This window comes from Gopherus evgoodei, chromosome 12 (genome assembly GCF_007399415.2).
Source record: "Gopherus evgoodei ecotype Sinaloan lineage chromosome 12, rGopEvg1_v1.p, whole genome shotgun sequence".
In the NCBI taxonomy this organism is placed as follows: domain Eukaryota; kingdom Metazoa; phylum Chordata; order Testudines; family Testudinidae; genus Gopherus; species Gopherus evgoodei.
The window spans coordinates 29,312,717-29,337,666 of record NC_044333.1 but is presented as its reverse complement, the minus strand read 5'-3'; the positions used below and the strand labels follow the sequence as shown (position 1 = coordinate 29,337,666).

At 44.0% G+C, this 24,950-nt stretch overlaps 1 protein-coding gene across 1 annotated transcript in view; it reads right to left on the bottom strand.

Annotated features, from left to right (window-relative positions):
- CDH8 (cadherin 8) overlaps nt 1-24,950 on the bottom strand; it is a 211,417-nt gene that overhangs the window by 90,125 nt on the left and 96,342 nt on the right. The window contains 1 exon segment of the mRNA XM_030581829.1: nt 3,743-3,910. Within this exon segment, the coding sequence (XP_030437689.1) occupies nt 3,743-3,910 (168 nt within the window).

The following is a 24,950-nucleotide window of genomic DNA, read 5'->3' as shown; positions in this document are numbered from 1 at the left end:
TAATAATCTCTACCCATTGTAGCTACAGGTAAGGGCTGAGCATGTCACCTTCAGGACTGTTCCTGAGTTGAAAGAATTCAAGTTTGCAGACAAGTATGTTACAAACATCCTGTGATAGAAGATCTGGACTTGTTCTTTTCATTCCTGCTCAACAAAAGTTTGCTCCACCACAGTGTGTAATTTTTAGCCTAATATGCTGCTTTTTGTTTTCTTAAACCACAATTTGCTGATGAAAAGATTGCTAGTCTAACTAAATAGTGTGTTAACTACAATGACAACATTCAAAACTGAGTAAGAAAAAGGGCAAATATACAAAATACAGAAATATATTCACTGGATATCAAAAAGCATATATATATAATCTGCCCTAAAATTAACTGGATTCCTTCCCAATTTTTTCCTGTTCACTTTACACAAACTCTTCTCTTTTGATGTCATTAACATTTGTGTCACTGTGTTTACAGTATAAAATTGACATTTGTATGGGGCAGGAAAGTAACAGCAGTTTAATCTATAATTTATTTTTTCTTTAATGTTTCCCAGGCTGAAGACATAATTTGGTGATCATTGAGAATCCTCAAACACATAAAAGCTCAGAAACAATGAGCAGCCATAGTAATCAGTTTCCTCCAGAGACTAAATTATGTATTCATGATTTATAATGCTGTCCACACATCATGGTTTGTCTCTCTACACAGTTGATTGAAATTCTTTGAGGAGGTATTTTTTTCTCTGATTTACAAAGAAGATATACAGAATTAACATTTATTTTTCCATGTTGTTTTGAGTAATGGATAAAAAAAAGTCCCTAAGACTTATGAAGAGGTTTGCCATGACATCATAGTTCAGACTGTGCCTAGAGTCCATTCTAAGCTTATTTTAAAGCCTTCTAACTTTTCACAGCAGTGAGCTGTTCTTCTGAATATAATCTTATGGTAAACTGTTGGGTTAAAAACTTCAATGTTTTATAAAATGCCTCTAAAATGATTTCTAAGAGAGCACAGAAGTAGTGAAAGTTCATCTTTTTCATTTCTAAAACCCGGGAGGCTATTTCAAATCTAACCATAAACACATATTTGTGTCCTGCCTGGAAACAATAAACCGATAAAACACACTGGGTTCATTACAATTTATTGTGAAAGCAGCATGTATTACATCTTATGAATTTCCATTTCATTCTGGTAAGGCTCCATTGTAAGCATGATCCTTTCTTATTTTGGCTTACCAGACAAATGCAAATTGTGCTTTAACAAAGGTGTCCTAACAAGTGTCAAGGAATTGAACAATGATTGTATAAGATTAGAGCCGTGACTAATCTGCAATAGTAGCCAGCCTGGCTATGAATACTCAGTTCTCAAAGGCCATGTTGACAATAGTGTCTAGATACAATATTTAACAATGTGCATCCTCTTTATAAGGTGTTTCTTTTTCTTTTATTGCTTTATATATATAAAAAAGAAATTTCTATATATGAATTTTTGAACTGATGAAAAGTGTTGGACTTGACAACCCAGTCTGTATATATGTTTAGATCTGAAAGAGTGTTAGTCCACATTAATTGTCCACCTAGCCGGTACATCACATGGAGTGGTGGTGCAGGCTTCCTCATACTGCCCTGTCAATGTATTTCAAAATCCAAAGCTGGAGTGACCACATGGAGATACACGTGAGGAGTTTGTAGGATAAAAGTACAACTTAGGTCTTGTCTACTCTATGGGGGGAGATCGATATAAGTTACACAACTTCAGCTACGTGAATAATGTAGCTGAAATCGATGTACTTAGATCTACTTACTGCAGGGTCCACACTACGCTATATCGACAGGAGACACTCTTTGCGACTCCCCTTGCGCTTCTCATTCAGGAGGAGTACAGGAATCGATGGAAGAGTGATCTGAGGTCAATTTAGCGGGTCTTCTCAAGACCCGCTAAATTGACCACCAATGCATTGATCGCCACGTGTCGATCCCTCGGTAAGTGTAGACAAGCTCTTAGTCTCCATATCCATTCAGTCCTTGATCTCCAGGCTGAGACTCCCAACAAGAGAGACAATTAGTATCAGCTTTGTAATGATTTTCTGATCTGCTCATCTGTTTCCTAGGTCCTAGGCAGACACTATCAGATAATTTCATATTGGCATTAAAGACCTTTGACAAAGGTATGACTAATTCTGATGTAAGTACAAAAGCTAGGTATCTGGCCAAAGTAGCCCTATAGTTACAGATTTAGAACTACTGTACATTGCACATATTCAAAATAAATGTCTCTGCACTATGGTGATACAGCTTATATATTAGCTTCATCTATAGATGTTTGCATTGTAAAGGGGCATGTCACCTTACATTGTATAACACTGATGCACAAGGTGACACAATATGATGTGAAGTAAGAAACTCAGGGATTTCATCATATAATATAACAAGAGAAATAAGAAACAAAAGATTGTGCATTCAGTACTTAGCACTTATAAACCTCAGTGAAATTAGGCATTAAAATAACTTTGTTCAGAAGTAACCCCTTACAGCTGCTTACTTATTTTATTTTATTTTCTTCATCTCCCTCCACGTATATGTGTCTATCCTAAACTCTAGGGCTTACATTTACTCTGTGTAGGGGTCTGGCATAAGATACTATTTAAATCCTCACAAAAGTGGAAAGTGGCACTTAAAATGGTAAATAGGTATCTCCATCTTAATGGGATGAATTTCATCTTGGACACACAAATAATTTGCTTTAAAATCGCATATGTAGAGAAGTATAGATGACCCAATGTCAACATTAAAATATTTCCCAGCCCTAACTGCCCACTCACTTAACCCCTCAGAAAAATAGCCTGGATGATTAGATAAGATTAGAGGAATATATTCTATCATGACATTAAAATACACTATTCCAAATAAAATCAAACCAGTTATGTTCCTTTTTTTAAACTTTGAAACAGATTACAAAGCACTGCAGAGAAGCTCAGCAGGATGCTAAATCATTTTAACCTAACCCAGCAAGACATGCATTCGAACCATAGCAGTAAATATGGATTTTGAATTAAAGGTCAACAATTAACTAGACTCATAATTTTAAAATATATATATATATATTTTCTCCTCTCATACTCAGTAAAACCTTTATTTCTTTTATCAACTATGTATGTCTTTTAAAACTAGTATTTCTGTACCTACCTTCACCTAAGACAGGTTTGCATTTAAAAGTAACTAGAACCTTAGAAACAACAACACAATAAACATTCCCCCCCTCATCCTTTTGCATGTGTGTGTGTTTGCTCATCAATGTATATGGGCACAACTCTGGCTACATCTTCACTACCCGCCGTATCGGTGGGTAGCAATCGATTTCTCGGGGATCGATATATCGCGTCTCATCTAGACGTGATATATCGATCTCCGAATGCGCTCCTGTCGACTCCAGAACTCCACCGGAGTGAGCGGCAGTAGCAGAGTCAACAGGGGGAGCAGCGGACGTTGATCCCACGCCGTGAGGACAGTAGGTAATTCGATCTAAGATACTTCGACTTCAGCTACGTTATTCACATAGCTGAAGTTGCGTATCTTAGATCGATCCCCTCCCCTAGTGCAGACTAGCCCTCACTTTTCAAAAGCTCTTAGTCAGTCAATAATCCAGGATATTTTATATAGCCCTTGCTACATTTCTGCCATTAGCAAATGCAATATAATGTTAAAATACAAAGAGGTGCACTACATCTCAATCAGGAGAACATGCACACTTACTCTGTGCAAATTTGGGAGGGTTGTCATTAACATCAGTGAGTGTAATTGTCACTGTTGTGGTTCCAGACAGTCCGCCCATATGTCCACCCATGTCCTTTGCTTGGATGACCACAAAGTATTCTTCTTTGGCTTCCCTGTCCATGTTAGGGAGGGCAGTTTTAATTATAGCTGGGGAGGAAAAAGAAGGGGGAGGGAATCATGAGGATGGTTAGATTCATACCCAATTTACAATAAAGAAAAGGAAAGAAAAAATACATGGTTAAGAACAGAGAAACTTTTTCATGTTATTTCTATTTAGGTAAATATCAGTATAAAAAGAGTACTCTTATCTGTCCAGTTGAAGTTGGCTCTTGTTGATACTAGAGTGGAAAGAACTTGCAGATGTCCAGAAAAGTGTGTGAGAGATCTTCTGCCTTTTATCTCATTAAAAATGCAATGAAATTACAAACCAGCAGAGCAAAATTAATCAAACCTCTGATGTATTTTCATTTCTACAACTTACTTTCTGACATAAACTTAGATTCTTTCCCCACTGAAGTCAATAGAAGTTCTTCCATTAACTTCACAAACAGGAGCAAGTTACGTAGGGCAAACAGAGCTTTTTTTTCAGAACTCCATAGTCCAACAATTTCATAGATTTCAAAGCGAAAAGGGCCATTTTTTATTCTGACTTCATGCACAGCATAGGCAATGGAACCTCCTGCTGTAATTCCTGCATCAAACCCATAACTTCTGTTTGAGCTACAGACTATCTTTGAGAAATATCTCCAATACAGGGCCCAAACCAGCAGTCATTCGTGTAGTCATTGCTCAGGCAGAGCTCCTATTGCAAGTGTAGGGCAAGATTGGTTTCCTATATCTAAAAGGGTTTTGATGAAGTGAAACAGCTTTGTGAGTCTCAAAAGTGCGATTTGGAACTCTGAAAACAATGTGGTTAATGGCCAAACTAAAAATCCTATCTTGCAAGGAGATCCGTGTGGTAGACTCCTCCCCCGGTCCCTCACCCCATATAAAGTCCCATTAAATCATGGTGCCTACATGGTTCTCATTGCTGTATTGGGACCTGCAATGGGAAAAAAATAAATCTACACAAAATTAAAGACTAAGATCATGCTCACAACAGCTGCAATACCATGCTATGCCTTGAAATTCACAACTTACAATCATATAGAACAGGCATCATTAAAAAAATAATAATTAGCCTCATCACCACCCTTAAATCACTGCCATATTCACAGCATTCACTATACTTAGAATGGGAAATACAACACCAGATATGCAGCAGCAAATTCAGCCATGTCCACCATAACAAAAAGAACCCCTATCAGAGGAGCCTCTATAAATGTTAAATCAAAATACAGTGTAAAGTAGTTTCTCTGGGAAGATTCCTCCATGCCCCGTTAATCCTGGTTTTGAATCATACTTTTTAATGAAATCATTTGTCTGTGAAAAGAGAGCAAGGAGTTCAAGTTACTGAATCGTCTTAGTAGTAAGTGAAGCGTAAGAGTGCCAAGGGAAATCTAATCCACCAGAGCAATGGTCTTTTTAAACTATGATGCTCTAGGGCTCTTATCAGGCATAGGAAAGAATGTCTCTTTCTAAGGGCCCATATTTCCAGAGCTCTCAGCTGGAGGATACTGCTTACGTGGAAACACCTACACTAGCTCAGTAAGAGCTCAGGATTCATTTTTGTTTTAAAAGGGCAGCAATTATAACGGATGGCATAAAAATAGAGTCACATGACAGATCACACATCTGTTTTCATTATTCTTTAACGAAATATTTATTTCTATTATCTGCTAATCTAAGAATTGCTTGAGTTGTGTTATCTGATAATCGAGATTTCTTTAAAACAAAATCATTGGATGATTTACCTATTGGGAATAGTACAATCCCAGAGCCTTCAAATGCCTCCTGCTCTGACATGAAGGCTGATTTCCATTAATAAGAAGGAGCTCTGGGGAAAAAGATACTCTGTTCTTGCAGGGCAGCAGGAAGGCTGAGGCTCCAGGATTATATGTATCCAGATATTTACAGTAAATACTATGGACCAAATCTGAAATAGAAGTATGCAGATAGTCGAGACTGGATGTTTTGCTAAAAGATCTGCTCTAGAAGTTTTTTTGGGGGGAAGTTCTATGGCTTGTGTTATACAGGAGGTCAGACTAGATGATCTGGCCTTGGAATCTATGAACCCTGCCAACATCAATGGATTGCATCTGTTTATACCACTCTGAATTTTTGCCCCCTATCTATCCCAGTTAGAGAGGGGCCTGATTCAGAACTCTGAATTCAATTATCCTTGAACTTTAGTGGTGGCTGGAATTCAAACCCAAAGCTAAATTTTATGGCTGAATACATGGCTAAACCAAAACCATAATGGTGGGGGAGGAGGAGGCATTCTTATAAGTAATGAATACACTAACCTGCAGTAATCACATAGATCATTGCAGTAGTACTATTATAAGCTACAGTGTTATCAAGAGCTAATTGTGATTTTCTAACAAAATATTTAGACTAAATTGAAATAGTTCAAGGAAAGGATCTGTTTAGATGACTCTCCTGATTAAAAAATAAAATAAAATAAATTATAATTGTCAAGATTGGATGTTTTGATATTTTGGAAACAAAAAAAGTGTTTTTTTAAATGAGTTGTGTTTCAGATTTGTTAATTTATACTAAAAAGATTACAAATATGAAAAATGAAACATTTGGAAATTATCAAAACAAAACATTTTCATTGTCCCAATCCATTTTCCCCCCAGGATTCCTGGTTCATGAAAATTTGAGATTTAGACTTTTTGTGACCATTTGGGAAAACATCTCAAAATCTCTGACAAGATGGTAAAACTGTTTCCTACCCAATTCTGTTGTGGACTATTATTCTAAAATAGTGTGGATTTTCTTAATATAATATAATCAGAATTTTGCCCTATGTTGATATGGAGCAGTCCTAAATTATATAACACATTAGGGAGTGGGTGGGTTCTTAATACTGCATGTTTGTTTTAGTGTTACAGTGTTATAAGCGGTGTGTGGGTTCTGAAAATCACCAAAAACTGTATTATGTAATTGATGGTCAGCCCCTATATTCTGTATCAGATCCATTCCTAGTTCCTAAATCTTGCAAATCAAAAAGGCAGGATCTGAATTCTTATCTTTGTTTTTCAACTTAGGACCATCTCTCTGATGGCAATGCTAACCACCTGCAGTAAATGGGATTAGGAAATGGTTAATAAAATCTAATCTTTCCTCATAAGTGTTAGAAAAATAGCCCTGCAGCACTATGTACTCATATTGTAACTGCTATTTTTACTGCTAGAACCAGCAGCAACCTATCAACAGGGAACATAAATTGTCCTTGTTACTCTGGCAAGAAGTCCTATTGCCATCCATTGGAATTCTACATGCTGAATAAGGGTCAGTTGTGGTCCACTGCTTGAAAGAAAAGAGGGAGCAGAAAACCCAGTAAAGGAAATGGAAAATTATTTCTGAGAGACACAAAGTACACTAAATATGTCACAGGTGAAAAGAGCAGGGCCTTTTACTGCATGGGGAATTCCATTCCCCTCCTCATTCCCCTCCTCAGCTCAATGGCAGCTCTCTCAATAACAGCCAGTAAGTTACAACTGACACACATTTGGTTACAGGGCCAGATTTTATTCCTTTATGCCATAAACACCTCTCTTGAAATCAGTAGGACCACTCATGAAGCAAGATTCTACTAATCTTGAGTAAAGATATCAAAAATATGGTCCATTATGAGATTTTTCTCATATTAGGCCTGATCCAAAGATCATTAAAGCCAACCCTCTGCATTAACGTCAATCAATTTTGGATCAGGCCCACTATGAAACAGACATTGATTATTGAATTTTCTTGGGATAATTCTTGCTCACACTGTTCTCCATCTCATTCACACAGTTAATCCAGATTTCTGGCACCTGTTTCCATTTGTTTCTGATTGCATGAAATAGGCAACGCTGTGTTTGTGAAACTGAGAAAAAGGAGTGTTGTGGGGTGGAGATTTAAATACTCCAAAAACTTTCTATACCATTATAAAGGTTCCAAGTTTCTGATTTTTAAAGCACAACATTTCATTTTTCTGTGTTACCAACACAATCATGTCATTTCAATAGTTTTATACATATCACAACATGAAGTCTCACTTCATAAACCTTTTGCCATGGGCTGCAAATCACAGACAAAGCTCAGACTCAATTTCAAACAAAATAAAAAGGTAAAAAGAAAAAGTTAATTGCCTGTGTTACTATCACCAGATCTGAATATTCTGTAACATCAAACAAGTCTGAATTACAAGGGTTTACTGTCACCACCATTACTGCTATGCTCAATATCAATGGTATGCTGTCCTGTTAAAGAACAGAAGTGTCAGTATCTCCTAAAAACCAGATTAATGAACACAACCCCCTCCCCCACACACTTTTTTCTGCATCCTCAGCTAAATAAGTAATGTGATTAAGACAGGAGAAGAGTTGAACACAGAGGGTTTCAGCACTGAGTCACTGAAACTTATTTATTCTTTCACCTCAGACGCTGTATCGATCTTCAAGCCGTAGTCACAGGAATTACTCAAACTTTCAAATTTCTCTTAGAAAGCAATTGAAGCTCACCTAATACTAGTGCTAACGTCCTCCTTAGCGCACACAACAAATAAGAGCCTGTTCATTCAGCCTACTCAATCCCAACTCAACTCAGGAAAAAACCTTGAATAAACAATCTTTGCAACATGCCCTGAAATGTGGGTTCTGAAGGACCAAAAATGGGAAAGGAGTAAGTCCCAGAGTAAAGAATTTCTGGCAGATAGAGAAATAAACTAACAGAGAGTAGAAAAAAATTATGAGAGTGGCTAAAAGCTAGGGAGGAGAAGAATAGTAAAGGCTTGTCAATGAGCTTGTAGAGAATATTTCAGAGGGTCTAGGTGTGAGGGGAGAGCTTTCTGAGGGTATGGCTACATTTACAGTTTTGCAGCGCTGGTAGTTACAGCTGTGTAGGGCCAGCACTGCAGTGTGGCCACACTGACAGCTACCAGCGCTGCAGTGTGGCCACATTTGCAGCACTTGCAGCGCTGTTAGGAGTGGTGCATTGTGGGCAGCTATCCCAGCATTCAAGTGGCTGCAACGTGCTTTTCAAAAGAGGGGGGTGGGGTGGAATGTGACAGGGAGCGTGGAGGAGACAGACAGAATGGATCTTTGGAGTTGACACTGTTCTCAGCTCCCTGCCTTGCAAGTTCTAAGGACTTGTGCCTACCTTCAATCATTTTAAAAGTTCTAACTCCCTTCCCCCACTCCTCTCTCATTCACTAATTGCAAATTATGCACAGCTAAATACCCGTCAGACCAGATCAGCAACTGCTGAACACGGACTCCCCCCCCCCGCCCTGTGAGAGTGCTGTTTCTCTCTTCAAGCAAACAGCTGTGAACATTCCAAAGTAATTCCCCTGCCTGCCTCTGCTCGCTCAGCAAACAGGAGCTGTGTTTGTTTTTTAAATAAGCAGTTTGGCTGAACTCCGAGCTCTCCCTTTCTTCCGGTTTGTTGTGGACAGGAATTCTGGGATACCTCCTTATACCCCGGAGGTCAATAAAAGCGCTGGTGGGTGTCCACACTTGCTGACCAGCGCTGGATCCCCTACACCCGAGGCTCGACCGGGTGTACAGCCAGCGCTGCAACCAGGGAGTTGCAGCACTGGCCGTGCTTTGCAAGTGTGGCCACATCCTAAGTTGCAGCGCTGTAACTCCCTCACCAGCGCTGCAACTCTCTAGTGTAGCCAAGCCCTGAGACTGTAGTCAATGAATAGATATCTATAAGATATCTTATCTATGGAATCTATCTTCAAAGACAGAGAAAAGAAAGGAAATGTGCTGACAAGCAAAAAAAAAAATCCATGGGTATACGGCACTTTAAAAGTCTCCCAGAAAAATGTCCCCAGTATAGGAGTCACAATGTTGAGGCTATGTCACTTTCCCTAAACAGCTATTGGTGTCACACTGCTCCATAGCAAATAAAACAACCGCAGGATGGGATTTTCTTTTACAGTGGTCCTAAATGCATTCACTGAGCAATTTGCACAATCTGCCTCACTGCTTGAATCAGTTAATATACACCTCTGTGGACTACTTTCTGAAAACTGTTTGGAAGAGCGTACAGTGTCTGACACTGGAAAAGATCAGGGAATAAAAACTGAGGCATCAGAGGCTGCAGATAGTGAGAGGAAGAGGAGGAGCAAGCAGCACAAAAGTACTTGAGCATTTTTTTCCCTTTGCCATTCCCCACTCTTTCTATTCTTTTTTTTTAAATGTCTGTTAATATAGTTCTATAAAACAATACACAGCTGTGTATATGTGGGGAAATAGCAAAACACAAGCAAACACTTTACAAAACCAACTTGGAATGGTTCATTATCTCACCAATACACCACCTCCCAAGTGATCTCCTGTGTCTCATATTCCAATGGAGAAATTTCGGCCATATCTGTTGAAAGTAGGATATCAGAATTTTTCAGTTTTCTAAAGATCAGTCTCTGAGGGATGTACAGTTATGTCTGTTTTGTCTCCATCCTAATGCTAAGATCTTGGCACAGATTTTTACTTCTACGTGTAGTAGTAATCTAGGGCTTGATCCAACTCAATGGGAGTCTTTCAATATTTTCAGTAAGGAAGGTTTGATTGAGCCCTGAGGCCTGATCCTGCAGGATCCTGAACCTTGTACCTACATGGCACCCACAGACTTCTACAGAACTCTAAGCAGTGCAGGGACTCTGCTCTCTTGGAGTCACTTGTGGGATCTGGCCCAATGTCTCAGTGCTCATACAGACTAGTGGGATTCTAAAATTCTTGAACACAAAAGAAATTATAGTCTTGTTAAGATGTGTGCAAAACTTTCCCTCAGTTTCCATTAGGACTAAATTTCATATTGGTCGCAATAATTTTAACAACATTTAGCTATCAAACCATCCTCCCTGGATATTTACCTACTTTTAAGTGCTCTCTTGGATATTTTTTGTATGCTTGTTTTAGTTTATAACAAGAGAAGTAACTTTCAATGTGTTCTTTATCAGGATCTGCTAATTTTACTCTAATTCTCTCTCTCTCTGTGTATATATATATTCATTAAATAGTAGCATTGAGTTACGAGCTTGTTTAAGCTTCAAATGAAAGAGGGTACAATTCTACTTGCTTGCTAAACAAACATTTTAAATCTCTTAAGATCTTAAGTGTTGGCAACTCTATATATAAAGAACCTAGAAACTGCTGTACTTTATTTTTCTAGATCTATCACATTTTAAATATTTTTTGTGACTTCTTACATATTAGGCTTCCTTTTAAATAGACCTTGCAGGTCTCCCATTGCATATAAATTAACAGCATCTACGTTTTCTGCCATATATGCATCTCTCTGTCATTTAATAAAATCTTTTGAGATAGAAGCTGGTATGTTTTAGCAGACCTTATCTGGGTTTCATAGTTATGGGGAAAATGTTCTTTTCATCTGTTCTTACCAACTATTCAATTTATTCACTCAAGCATAAATTTTCAAAGGTACACACAAAATATGAAAATGGATGTGATGGTTTTATAAGTGCAAAAGGCAGATGGACATTTTGCACTGCATAACACATATGTAAACCTTGCATCCTTAGGATTTCATTTTATTTCTAACAGTACTCTGTCTCACTATAAATGCCCTTGATATTGTAGGAAGAAGGACCATGCACTGAATGAGGCAGGGATCCTGTGGAAAAAAAATAGCATGCAGGTTATTTGCTAGGATCATGTGGGTGCATCTCACCAAATCAATTTACTGCTATTACAGGGACCTCATGCACTGCTATGCCTCGGTCCCTCCTATTCTCTGCCTGTGGTACACAGTGGTTTAGTCTCCTGAAGTCTGAATACTTCGGTCTAATCCCAATAATTGGGTTTAATACAGGTGTAACTGAGTGGGATTAGTAACCTCTGATGTGCAAGAGGTCAGACTAGATGATCTTGTGGTCTCTTCTGGCCTTAAACTTTATGGTTATTTGTAATTAAAAACTTCGTATCATAATGCATATATACAAGAGGGCCGGAATAAGGTTGCAGGAAAAACCTTATATTCAGGTATTTCTGAACTTTTTGGTGCTTGATATTCTTTTAATGTAGATCTTTGAATATATTATAGAAGTAGTTACATTTGTTATAGAGATTGGCTGAGCCAGTGGGGTTCTCTCAGTGGGTCTTCAGTGACTCAGCCCTCTGGTCAAGTCGCATATGCTGTCTTCCCTTCTGGTTGTACAGTCCCAAGTTCTTATCATGGTACTGGTATGAAGCCATAGCTCTTAGTCTTCTTCATAGAGGCACTGCCTTCTTCAACCAGCCAGCTGGGGCCCGTCTCAGTACCCTCAGCTGCTGTCCTTTTCAGCAGCCCTCCCTGGGCTCAGTCTGCAACCAGACCAGCAGGGCCCATCTTGGTACCCTTGTCTGGTCTAGCCAGATTCTGTGCTCAGTACCCTGGGCTCAGCCTGCCTCCACTGACCTTTCCTTGGTTCTGCTGCTTGTCCACTACTGCTGTCTGCTGGCAGTCTCCTCTGGTCTTGGCTCTCTCTGGTGAGCTCTCTGCAGTGACCTCTGCAGACCTGATCCTTCACCTAGCCAGTCTGGCACTGGGTACTCCTTCATCGAGCTCCACACAGCAGCTGAAGGCTCTGTTCTGATGCTTGCCTTTTATCTGGCCCTTCTGGCCCTTTACTGGTTGCTCCAGCAGCCCCTCCCCTGCAGCCACTCTAGGGCACCTGGAGGACTTCTCATTGCTCTATTCTGGGGCAGGGTGACACAGGGCCATGAGAACTCCGGATCTAGTCCATCCTGCCACACAGGGGTCGTCAATAGGCGGTTTGCGGGCCAAATCCAGACCACCAGATACTTCTGAACCAACTGTGATAACTTTTTATTCTCTTATTATTATCATCATCGTAATTGTTATTGTGTGTGAAAAATGTTTCTCTGGAGTCTGGACCTTGACTATACCTTGACAAAAAATAATTAATTCTATCAAAGTACAAAATTAATCAGACAGATATATCAGAAGTCTATGCTTCAGACTTCATACCAGGAAGATACCTCAGTCTGAAATAATCCACTAGCATTGTGAAGTGATATAGGTATTGATCTGCAGTGTTAGAAGTACCAATATTATTACTACTTGGTAAATTCTAGAATCAGAAATCATCCCTTTAGAGTCCAGACTCCTCTGTTCATAATTCATTCCTCTTTTCCAACCAGAAATCGTTGTAATTATTTTCAAACCTCCACAGTGGTTAAATCTTTTCCTTATGAATATGAAAATGCAACTCATTGCATATCAAGGGGCCCCTATCCTACACCTTTTACCCACAAGAATTACCCTTTTGACTCACAAATGAAAACAAGGACTGCAGAATTTAGCCCCAGGGCTCCAGCACAAGCAATCTCTCTGCAAAAGACTCTCCCTACTGGGTCATCACCAAGACAACTCACAGGATCTACTAAGGACAGTTAGCCTTATAAATGCCTTAACGCATCTCCTAAGGATAAAGGGAGCTTAGTATACAGTGAGAGGAAAAACTGCATGCTTGCTTTGAAAATGTGTCCTTCTGAGTGCATCTTCAGCACTGCTTCTAGCGCTGTCAAACAAAAAAAAATCCTATTTAGTGCAGCCCAAAATGAATCATTGCTCCCCAGATTCTGAAACAGGAACCAGATTCTGACTGGATACACCGATGATTTAAATGGAGGTTCTCCACAGTTACACCAATATAACTGTGATCAGAACCTGGCCTGACATTTTCCCTTCAAACACTAGGAAGAGTAAGAAGAGAGGGTTGGGAAGAGTCTCTGTTTGAGGCATGACAGACTTGCCCCACACCAGTGTAGATTCAAGGATAATAACACTGGAAAATTCCTCTTGATCGATCTAGTCCAGCACTAGTGGGTAGGAGAGATGAAAAAAGGTAGTATTCAGCTCTACCCCACTTGAGCTGTGCCCATAATCCTATGTGTGGCTAACAATCTTAAGGGCAGGGACAGCAGGTTATATGGGCTCAAGATGCTCGAGCACCAGCAATATTCAAGGCTGAGGGCTGTGCTCCACCAATATTTGGAGCTGGGTTTCTCCCCTAGCCATGCCTGGAGCGGGCCCTCCCCCACCTCAGAGCTTCTCTGCCAGAAAGAAAACAGCTGGTGCCTCTATCCCTTGCTTGTGCTGCTTCTACCTAAGGCTATAGAGATCAGCCACTGGCAGCCTCTTGGAGCACCGGGGAAGGGGAAGAGAAAGAGAGGAGGCGGTGGGAGAGGCACACATGTGCTTAGGAGCTCTCTCCCCTGCCCCCACCCGGCACCCACATGGAGGAGATGCCAAGGGGACTTCCAGCCAGGAGATGGACATCTGGGGTGGACCTCACTCACCTGAGCAGCTGCTGGGGCTTCGGTGAGGTTTGACTCTGTGATCCACCTCCTCCCGCCGCAGCCCCCACTCCTGCCCAATGCTTGGCAAGGGGCAGTTCCATCCCCAGTGAGACAAGGGTGAGGAGCAGCAGGCTGCAGCAGGGGAGGAAGGAAGCCACATGTGCTTGCTGTCCCCGCCACCTCACTCCCCAGCACCCACCCACCACAAGGGAGATGGGAGAGCGGGGCTTCCTAGACCTGAGCAGCTGGGGCTTGGGTGAATTTTGTGACACTCTACCCCCCACCCCAGCCACCACCCTGCAGTCCCCACTCCTGCCCCATGCTGGGTAAGGGGAAGTCCCATACCCAATCCCCAGTGAGGCTATGGTGAGGGGCAGCAGCAGGGAAGGCCACACATGATGGCAACCCCACCCCGGTAACCACCATAAGGGAGGCGAGTGAGCTTTCTGGACCTGAGAGAGTCCCTAGGAGCATGTGCAGTGACCATGGTGTAGAGCGAGTGTGCTGTGGGGCGGGGGGAGAGGAGAGGTCCCTCCCCTGGAGCTTGCTGCTGCCAGTAAGTGGGGGGAGTCCTCTCTGGCCCTAGCCCTGGGGCAGCCTGTCTGCATCCCAAGTTCCTTATCCCCAGCCCTGCCCCACCCCAGAGCCTGCACCCCCAGCACCCCAACCCTGAGCATGCTCCTGCACTGTGAACCCTTCATCCCCAGCCCCATCCCAGAGCCCTCACTTGAGGGGAAAAATGTGCAACTTAAATTTGGTGGTCAGTCTGAAGTATCATTGTGTTTAGCACAATACTTGATTATTTTATACCCTTTAAAGTATACAGGTGTTACAAAGTGGGAATGTTCTTAATGTTTTCTCTGAATACTGTGTGGGTGCCTCAGTTTCCCCTATGCATTTCTCAAGGATCTAGATGGTGGGATAAGGGTGTGTGATTGTTGTAGAGCCCTAGAGTGCCAGTGTGATGCTGTCTGCACAGAGAATGGCTGAAACCCTGTCTCCGGGCAACTGATGGCCTGGATCGCTCTCCTGCAAGGTGCCAACTGAAGGTGTTGGAGAACAAAGAGATCAGGTGGCCTCCTAACGCCTGGAAAAGAGACAAAGGCCAGGAGAGAGTGTCAGTGCCTGTGCGGACTACTGGGAAGTGCATAGTGTGGAAGGGGATGCTGAGATGCATTGGAACTACTCCATACAAAGACAGTCAAAACTCTGGGGGAGCCTCCTCGCTCTGAGCATACCGTCTCCAGGGTAAGAAGTTTACACCTTCCTGGGTCTGACCTCGGAGCACTCAGCATGCCCTTCCACACCATGCACTTTCCTCAGTGAGTGTGCCCAGGCAGGTCCTGGGGCAACCAGAGGTCCCTGCACCCCAACTCTGCAGTCAGATGTGACTCTCAGCCAGCCGGTAAAACAGAAGATTAATTAGACGACAGGATCACAGTCTGAAACAGAGCTTGTAGGTACAGAAAACAGGACCCCTCAGTCAGGTCCATCTTGGAGGGTGGGGAGCCTAGACCCAAGTTCTGGACCTCTCGCCATTTCCCCAGCCAGCTCCAAACTGACACTCCATCCTCTAGCCTTTGTCTCTCTTCTGGACAAGGAGGCCACCAGATGTCTTTGTCCCCAATACCTAAGGCTGGCACCTTGCAGGGGAAACTGAGGCACCCACACAGTATAGAGAAAACTTTAAGAACATTCCCACTTCGTCACAACAGGTGCAACAAAATATAATACAGAATATTGAAGCAGAAAAGTGCTGCTTCTGACTTCCACTTTAAATTCACTCTTGTAATCTTGTGGTGCTGACGCTTTGTAGTTACATTTTATTCGAGCATACAGGGCGGGACCGGGGCGGTGTTCACCACCATTTTGGGCATCACCAACATATATAAAAACCTGCCGCCTAATCCTAACCTTAGCACGGGAAGCCTAATCTATAGGAACCCTAATGCTAGCTCCAAGTGCCCTACTCATAGGAACCCTAATCCTAGCTCCAAGTGCCCTTCCCTTAGGAAACCTAACCCTAGTGTGGAAAGCCCTACAAATAGGAACCCTAACACTAGCTCTAAGTGTCCTACCCTTAGGAACGCTAATCCTAGGGTGCAAAGCACTACCCTAAGGAACCCTAAACCTAGGGAGGGAAGCCCTACCCATAGGAACCCTAAAGCTAGCTCCAAGTGCCCTACCTTTATGAACCCTAAACCTAGGGTGGGAAACCCTAGACATAGGAACCCTAACCCTAGTTCCAAGTGCCCTACTCTTAGGAACCCTAACATTAGAGCCGGAAGCCCTACCCATAGGAACCCTAACTCTAGGTCCAAGTGCCCTACTCTTGGGAACCCTTAACCTAGCTACAAGTGCCCTACCCTTAGGAAACCAAACCCTAGCTCGAAGTGCCCTACCCTTAAGAATCCTAACCATAGGGTGGGAAGCCATACCCATAGGAACCCTAACCCTAGAAACAAATGCCCCACCCATAGAAACCATAACCCTAGCTCCAAGTGCCCTACTCTTAGGAACCCTAACCCTAGTGTGGAAAGCCTTACACATAGGAACCCTAACCCTAGCTCTAAGTGCCCTACCCTTAGGAACCCTAATCCTAGGGCGGGAAGCACTACTCTTGGAACCCAAACCATAGCTCCAAGTGCCCTACCCTTAGGAACCATAACCCTAGGGTGGGGTGTCGTACCCATAGGAACTCTAACCCAAGCTCCAAGTGCCCTACACTTTGGAACCCTAACCCTAGCTCCAAATGCCCTACCCTTAGGAACCCTAACCCAAGGGCAGAGTGACCTAACTATACAAACCTTAACCCTAGAACAAAGTGCCCTACCATTGGAAACTCTAATCCTAGGGCGAGAAGCCCTACTCATAGGAACCCTAACCTTAGCTCCAAGTGCCCTACCCATAGGAAACAAAACCCTAGCTCCAAGTGCCCTAACCTTAGGAACCCTAACCCTAGGGTGGGAAACCCTACCCATAGGAACCATAACTGACACTCCAAGTGCCCAACCCATAGGAACCATAACCCTGGCTCCATGTGCCCTACCTTTAGGAATCCTAACCCTAGTTCGGAAAGCCCTATCGAGAGGAACCCTAACCCTAGCTCCAACTGCTCTACCCTTCGTAACATGAACCCTAGCTCCCAGTGCCCTACCCTTAGCAACCTTAACCCTAGAGCAGGAAGCCCTACCTATAGGAACCCTAAACCTAGCTCCCAGTGTTCTACCCCTAGGAACCCTTACCTTAGGGTGGCAAGCTCTACCCATAGGAATTCTAAACCTAGCTCCAAGTGCCCTATCCATAGGAACTCTAACCATAGTTCAAAGTGCCCTACTCTTAGGAACCATAACCCTAGGGTGGGAATCCCTACTCATAGGAACCCTAACACTAGCTCCAAGTGCTCTACCCTTAGGAACCCTAACCCTAGGGTGGGAATCCCTACCCATAGGAACCCTAACCCTAGCTACAATTGCCGCACACATAGAAACCCTAACCCTAGCTAAAGGTGCACTACCCGTAGTGACCCTAATCCTAGGAAACCCTACCCATAAGAACCCTGACCCTAGCTCCAATTGCCATACCCTTAGGAAAACTAACATTAGTGTGGGAAGCCCTACCCATAGGAACCCTTACCCTAGCTCCAAGTGCTCTAAACTTTTGAACCCTAACCTAGGGTGGGAGACACTACCCATAGAAACCCTACCCCTAGCTCCAAGTGCCCTAACCTTAGGAATCCTAAACCAAGGGCGGGGCGCTCTACCCATAGGAACCCTAACCCTACCGTCAAGTGCCTTACACATAGGAACCCTAACTCTAGGATGGGGCGTCCAACTCTTGGGCACACTAGGCCTAGGGATCGATGCCCTAACCATAGAAACCATAACCCTTGCTCCAAGTTCCCTAACCTTAGGAACCCTAACGCTAGAGCGAGACGCCCTGTCTATAGGAACCCTAACCCTACTTCCAAGTGCCCTTCCGTTAGGAAACCTAATCCTAGGGCAGGGTGCCTTACAGGTAGGAATCCTAACCCTAGAGCGTGGTGCTCTACCCATAGGAATCCTAACCCTAGGGCTTGGTGCCCTACCCTTAGGAACACTAAGCCTAGCTCCAAGTCCCCTACCCATAGGAACCTTAACAGTAGCTCCAAGTACACTACCCTTAGGAACCGTAACCCTATGGCAGGGAGCACTACCCATAGAAACTCTAACCCTAGAGCTGGAAACCCTAGCCATAGAAACCATAACCCAGCTCCAAGTGTGATACTCTTAGAAACCCTAATCCTAGGACAGAGTGCTCTACCCATTGGAAACCTAAACCTAACTCCAAGTGCCCTACACTTAGGAACCCTAACCTTAGGTGGGAAGCCCTACCCATAGGAACCCTAACCCTAGCTCCAAGTGCCCTACCCATAGGAACCCTAACATTAGGGAGGAAATCCCTGCCCATAGGATCTCTAAGCCTAGCTCAAAGTGCCCTACCCATAGTAACCCTAACCTTAACTCCAAGTGCCCTACCCTTAGGAACCCTATCCCTAGGGCTGGAAGCAATACCCATAGGAACTCTAACATAAGCTCCGAGTGCCCTATCATTACGAACTATAAGCCTAGGACTGGAAGCCCTACCTACAGGAACCCAAATCCTATATCCAAGTGACCTACCCTTAGGAACATTAACCGTAGGGCGTGAAGCGCTACCCATAGAAACCCTAACTCTAGCTCCAAGTGCCCTACTCTTGGGAACCCTTAACCTAGCTACAAGTGCCCTACCTTTAGGAAACCAAACCCTAGCTCGAAGTGCCCTACCCTTAAGAATCCTAACCATAAGGTGGGAAGCCATACCCATAGGAACCCTAACCCTAGCTCCAAGTGACCTACTGATAGGAACTCTAATCCTATCGCGGAGCGACCTACCCATAGGAATCCTAACCCTAGCTCCAAGTGCGCTAACATGAGGAACCCTAACCCTAGTTCCAAATGCCCTACCCTTAGGAACCCTAACCCTAGGGCGGGAAGCCCTACCTATAGGACCCCTAACCCTAGCTCCAAATGACATACCCTTAGGAACCCTACTCTTAGGATGGGGAGCCCTACCCATAGGAACCCTAAACCTAACTCCAAGTTCCCTACCCATAGGAACCCTAACCCAAGCTCCAAGTGCCCTACCTTTAGGAATCCTAACACTAGGGAGGGAAGCAATACCCATAGGAACCGTAACCCTAGCTCTGAGTGCACTATCATTAGGAACCACGACCCTAGGGTGGGAAGCCCTACCCCTAGGAACCCTAACCCTTGGGTAGGACGCCCTGGCCATAGAAACCCAAATCCTAGGGCGGGAAGCTCCACCCATAGGAACCCTGACCCTAACTGCAGGTGCACTACTCTTCGGAAGCATAACCTTAGGGTGGGAAGTCCTACCTATAGGAACTCTAATCCTAGCTCCAAATACCCTACAAATAGGAACCCTAACCATAGCTCCAGGTATCCTAATCTTAGGGTGGGGAGCCCTACCCATAGGAACACTAACCCTAGCTCCAAGTGACCTACCCTTAGGAATTCTAATCTTAGGGCGTGTAGCCCTACCCATAGGAACACTAACCCTAGCTACGAGTGTCCTACTCATAGGAACACTAACCCTAGCTACGAGTGTCCTACTCATAGGAACCCTAACCTTAGGGAGGGCGCCTTACCCATGGGAACTCTAACCCAAGCTCCAAGTGCCCTACCCTTAGGAACCCTAACTCAAGGGCGGTTCGCCCTACAAATATGAACCCTAAGTACAGCTCCAAGTTCCTTAACCTTAGGAACCATAACCCTAGGGCGAGATGCCCTACACATATGAACACTAACCCTAGCTCCAAGTGCCCTACACCTAGGAACCCTAACCCTAGGGCGAGAAGCCCTATCCATAGGAACCCTAACCCACACTCCAAGTGCCCAACCCATAGGAACCATAACCCACGCTCCAAATGCCCTACCATTAGGAACTCTAACCCTAAGGGAGAAAGCCCTAGCCAGAGGAATCCTAACCCTATCTCCAAGTGCCCTACCATTAGGAACCTTAACCGTAGGGCAGGAACTCCTACCTATAATAACCCTAAACCTAGCTCCGAGTGCCCAAACCTAGGAACTTTAACCCTAGGGCAGAAAGCTCTACAGATAGGAACCCTAACCCTAGCTTCAAGTGCCTTACCCATAGGAACCCTAACCATAGCTCCAAGTACCTTACACATAGAACTCTAACCCAAGGGTAGGAAGCCCTTCCCATTGGAACCCTAAACCTAGATCCAAGTGCCCGAGCATAGGAACCCTAACCCAAGGACAGAGAGCACTACCCAGAGGAACCCTAACCCTAGCTCCAAGTGCCCTACTCTTCAGAACCCTAACCCTAGCTCCAAGTGCTCTACTCTTTGGAACCCTAACCCTAGCTCCAAGTGCCCTACCCTTAGGAACCCTAACTCTGGAGCAGAAAGCCCTACTCATAGGAACCCTAACCCTAGCTCCAAGTCACCTATCCTTAGGAACCCTAACCCTAGGGCATGAAGCCATACATATTGGACCCCTAAACCTAGCTCCAAGTGCCATATCCATAGGAATCCTAACCCTATGATGGGTAGCCCTACCCATAGGAACGCTAACCCTAGCTACAAGTGTCCTACTCATAGGAACCCTAACCTTAGGGAGAGGCGCACTACCCATGGGAACTCTAACCCAAGCTCCAGGTGCCCTACCTTTAGGAACCCTAATCCAAGGGCGGTTCGCCCTACAAACATGAACCCTAAGCATAGCTCCAAGTTCCTTAACCTTAGGAACCATAACTATAGGGCAAGATGCCCTATACATATGAACACTAACCCTAGCTCCAAGTGCCCTACACTTAGGAACCCAAACCCTAGGGCGAGAAGCTCTATCCCTAGGAACCCTAACCCATACTCCAAGTGCCCAACCCATAGGAACCATAACTCTAGTTCCAAGTGCCCTACCCTTCATAACCTTAACCCTAGGGAGGAAGCCCAACCTATAGGAACCCTAACCCTAGATCCAAGTGCCCTCCCCATAGGAACACTAACCAAAGCTCCAAATGCCTTACCTATAGAAACCCTAACCACACCTCCAAGTGCCCTAAACATCGGAACCCTAACCCTAGGGTGGGAAGCCCAATCCATTGGAACCTTGAACCTAGCTAAAAGTGCCCTACCATAGGAACCCTACCCAAGGACTGGGAGCTGTACCCAGATGAACCCCAACACTATCTCCAAGTGCCCTACTCTTAGTAACATTAACCATAGGGCAGGAAGCCCTATCTATAAGAACCCTAACCCTAGGTCCAAGTGCACTACTGACAGGAACCCTAACCCTGGGTCAGGAAGCCCTACCCACAGGAACCCTAACCCTAGCTCGAAGTGCCCTACCCTTAGGAACCCTATCCCTAGGGCGGGAAGCCCTACCTATTGGAACCCTAATCCTAGCTCTAGGTGCCCTATCCATAGGAACCATAACCCTAGCTGCAAGTGCCCTACCATTAGGAACCCTAACCCTAGGGCATGAAGCCCTACCCATAAGAACCATAATCCTAGCTTCAAATGCCCTATGCATAGGAGTCCTAAACCTAGGGTGGGACGCCCCACCTATTGGAACCCTCACTCTATCGTCAAATGCCCTACCCTTAGAAACAATAACCCTAGTGCGGGAAGAGCAACGAATGGAAACCCTAACTCTAGCTCCAAGTGCCCTACCTATAGGAACCCTAACAGTAGGGTGGGAAGCCCTACCTTTAGGAACCGTAACCCTGTCTCCAAGTGCCCTACCAATAGGTATGCTAAAGCTAGGGCCAGGCGCCCTATCCATAGGAACTCTAACCCTAACTCCAAGTGCCATACCCATAGGGACCCTAACCCTACCTTGAAGTCCCGTATCCTTAGGAACCCTAAGCCTAGGGCTGAAGCCCTATGTGTAGGAACCCTAAACGACACTCCAAGTGCTCAGACTATAGGAATCCTAACCCTAGCTCCAAGAGCCCTACATTTAGGAAACCTAACACTATGGCTGGAAGCCCTACCTACTGAATCCCTAAATCATAGCTCCTACCTATAGGAACCCTAAACCCTATCTCCAAGAGCCCTACCTATAGTAACCCTAACCCTAGCTCCAAGTTCCCTACCCATAGGGACCATAACCCTAGCTCTAAGTGAGCTAACATGAGGAACCCTAAGCCTATGGTGGGTTGCCCTACACATAGGAACATAGCTAACCCTAGCTCCAAGTGCCTGACCCACAGGAACCCTAACCATAGCTCCAAGTGCCTTACACATAGAACTCTAACCCAAGGGTAGGAAGCCCTTCCCATTGGAACCCTAAACCTAGATCCAAGTGCCCGAGCATAGGAACCCTAACCCAAGGACAGAGAGCACTACCCAGAGGAACCCTAACCCTAGCTCCGAGTGCCCTATCATTAGGAACCATAATTCAAGGGCGGGAAGCCCTACCTCTAGAACCCTTACCCTAGGGAAGGGCTCTCTGCCCATAGGAACCCTAACCCTGGGGTGGGAATCTCTACCCATAGGAACACTAACACTACCTGCAGGTGCCCTACCCTTCAGAAGCCTAACCTATGGTGGTAAATCCTACCTATAGGAACACTAACTCTAGCTTAAAGTGCCCTAACATTAGGAACCCTAACCCTAGGGCGGGAAGCCCTACTCATAGGAAAGCTAACTCTAGCTCCAAGTGAGCTATCGATAGGAACCCTAACCGTACGGCGGAGCGCCCTACCCATAGCAACCTTAACCCTATCTACAAGTTCTCTGCCCATAGGAAACCTAACCCTAGCTCCAAATGCACTAACCTGAGGAACTCTAACCCTAGCTCCTAGTGCCCTACCGTTTGGAACCCTAACCCTAGGAACAAGTGCCCTACCCTTAGGAACCCTAAACCTAGGGCGGGAAGCCCTGCCTGTAGGAACCCTAATCCTAGCTCCAAATGCCCATTCCATAGGAAACTTAACCCTAGAATGGGGGCGCCCTATCCAGAGGAACCCTAACCCTAGCTCCAAGTGCCCTACCCTTAGGAACCCTAAGCCTAGCTCCAAGTGCCATACCCTTAGGAATCTACTAAAACATCAGCTCTAAGTCTGTCAACAGCTCTAACACTGAAATTGTCACCATTGGGGTTCAGATTTTTACAGCTGCTGTTGATAAATGAGGGTTAGTTTCACTTCTTTTAGAAGTGAGGGGCCAAATTCTGCTTTCAGCTGGAGCTGTGTGAAATTTTTCAGATGAATAGTTTATTTGCCAAAAAAACAGTTTTGATTGACCTGTAACTGGGTTCACAAATTTGACATGAATTCACCAAAGACTCTCAATCAATTTTTTCTCCCCGTCCCTCAGCTAGATACACAAGTGGACTTAGGTGTCATTCACAAAACAGAGAAGAAGATGGTGATGATCCTCCATTTTAACAACCAGCCCAGTGGCTAGGCTACTCACTTGGGATTCATATGGGAGAACAAGTTTCAAGGCTCCACTTTGCCTGAAGTGGAGCAGGGATTTTAACTTGGGTGTCCCAGGTGACAGACCTATTCACTGAGCAATAGGGTATTTAGAGGCAAGTCTTTCTTAGGGCTTGTCTATGTTTTCGGGAGATTTATGCATGGTAATCAATGAATCTACGGTCGATTTAGCGGGTCTAATGAAGATCCACTAAACCAAGTGCAGATTGCTCTCCTGTCAACTCTTGTACTCCACTGAATCGAGAAGAGTAAGGCGAGTCGATGGGAGGGCATCTCCCACTGACATTGCAGAGTGTGGACCCTGTGATAAGTAGATCTAAGATACATCGACTTGAGTTACACTAGTCACGTAACTCAAATTGCGTAGCTTAGTTCGACTTTCCCTGTAGCGTAGGCAAGGCCTCAGTCTCTCCTGTTGAAACTGTTCTGCTTTGTATATAATATTTGAATAGTCTTTGGGCAAGAGAGAAATGGAATTGAACTCAAATCTCCCATATCCCTGATGAATGCTTTAACCACTGGGCTAAAAGTTGTATAGGGGAAACAACCCCCTTCTCTAGCTGGTGTGTGACTCTAGCCCTTTAAAAATGGTAGGAAACCAAATGTTTTGGGTTGAACAATTTTTTTATTTGACCCAAAATTAACTTATTCAATTAACTTAAAATTCCAAAAGGGTTGGATTCAGTTTGACTTCAACCTTTTTTTTCTTTTCAATTTTTCAGAACTGCTGGCAAAGCACCCCCATACACACATCAAAATATCAGTTATTCACCCAGATAGGTGCAAATCCTATTATTTTCAGCAGGTGTTGCATCTATTTAACAGAATAGAATTTAAACCACAGATTCACTCTGTCTGCATGCTTATTAAGACAGAACAACATTCAGTCTCCTTCAATACACATTCAAAACAGCTAGAAAGTTACAAAAAAGTATTTTAAATGAAAGCTTCAATCTGCAATAAGTAATATGGCTCCCACAGCAGCATTAGCTGGTAAAGTGAGCCACAGAGCCATGGCTCAGTCAAAGCCCAGAAGAACACAGAACAGCTTCTCCCTCTGTACTAATCCCACTAGGGTTTAGTTCTAAACTATTTAAAAAGCCTCTAGAGAAAATGGTTCATCTCCCTTCCTAGGCAGTTCATTACACAGCTCCAGATTGCATTTCTTGTATCAAAGCTCAATTTTTCCCATTTCTCTTTCTAGTTTGAGGATGTTACCTCTCCATTTTGCCACACATAATTACAATAATAGTCCCTTC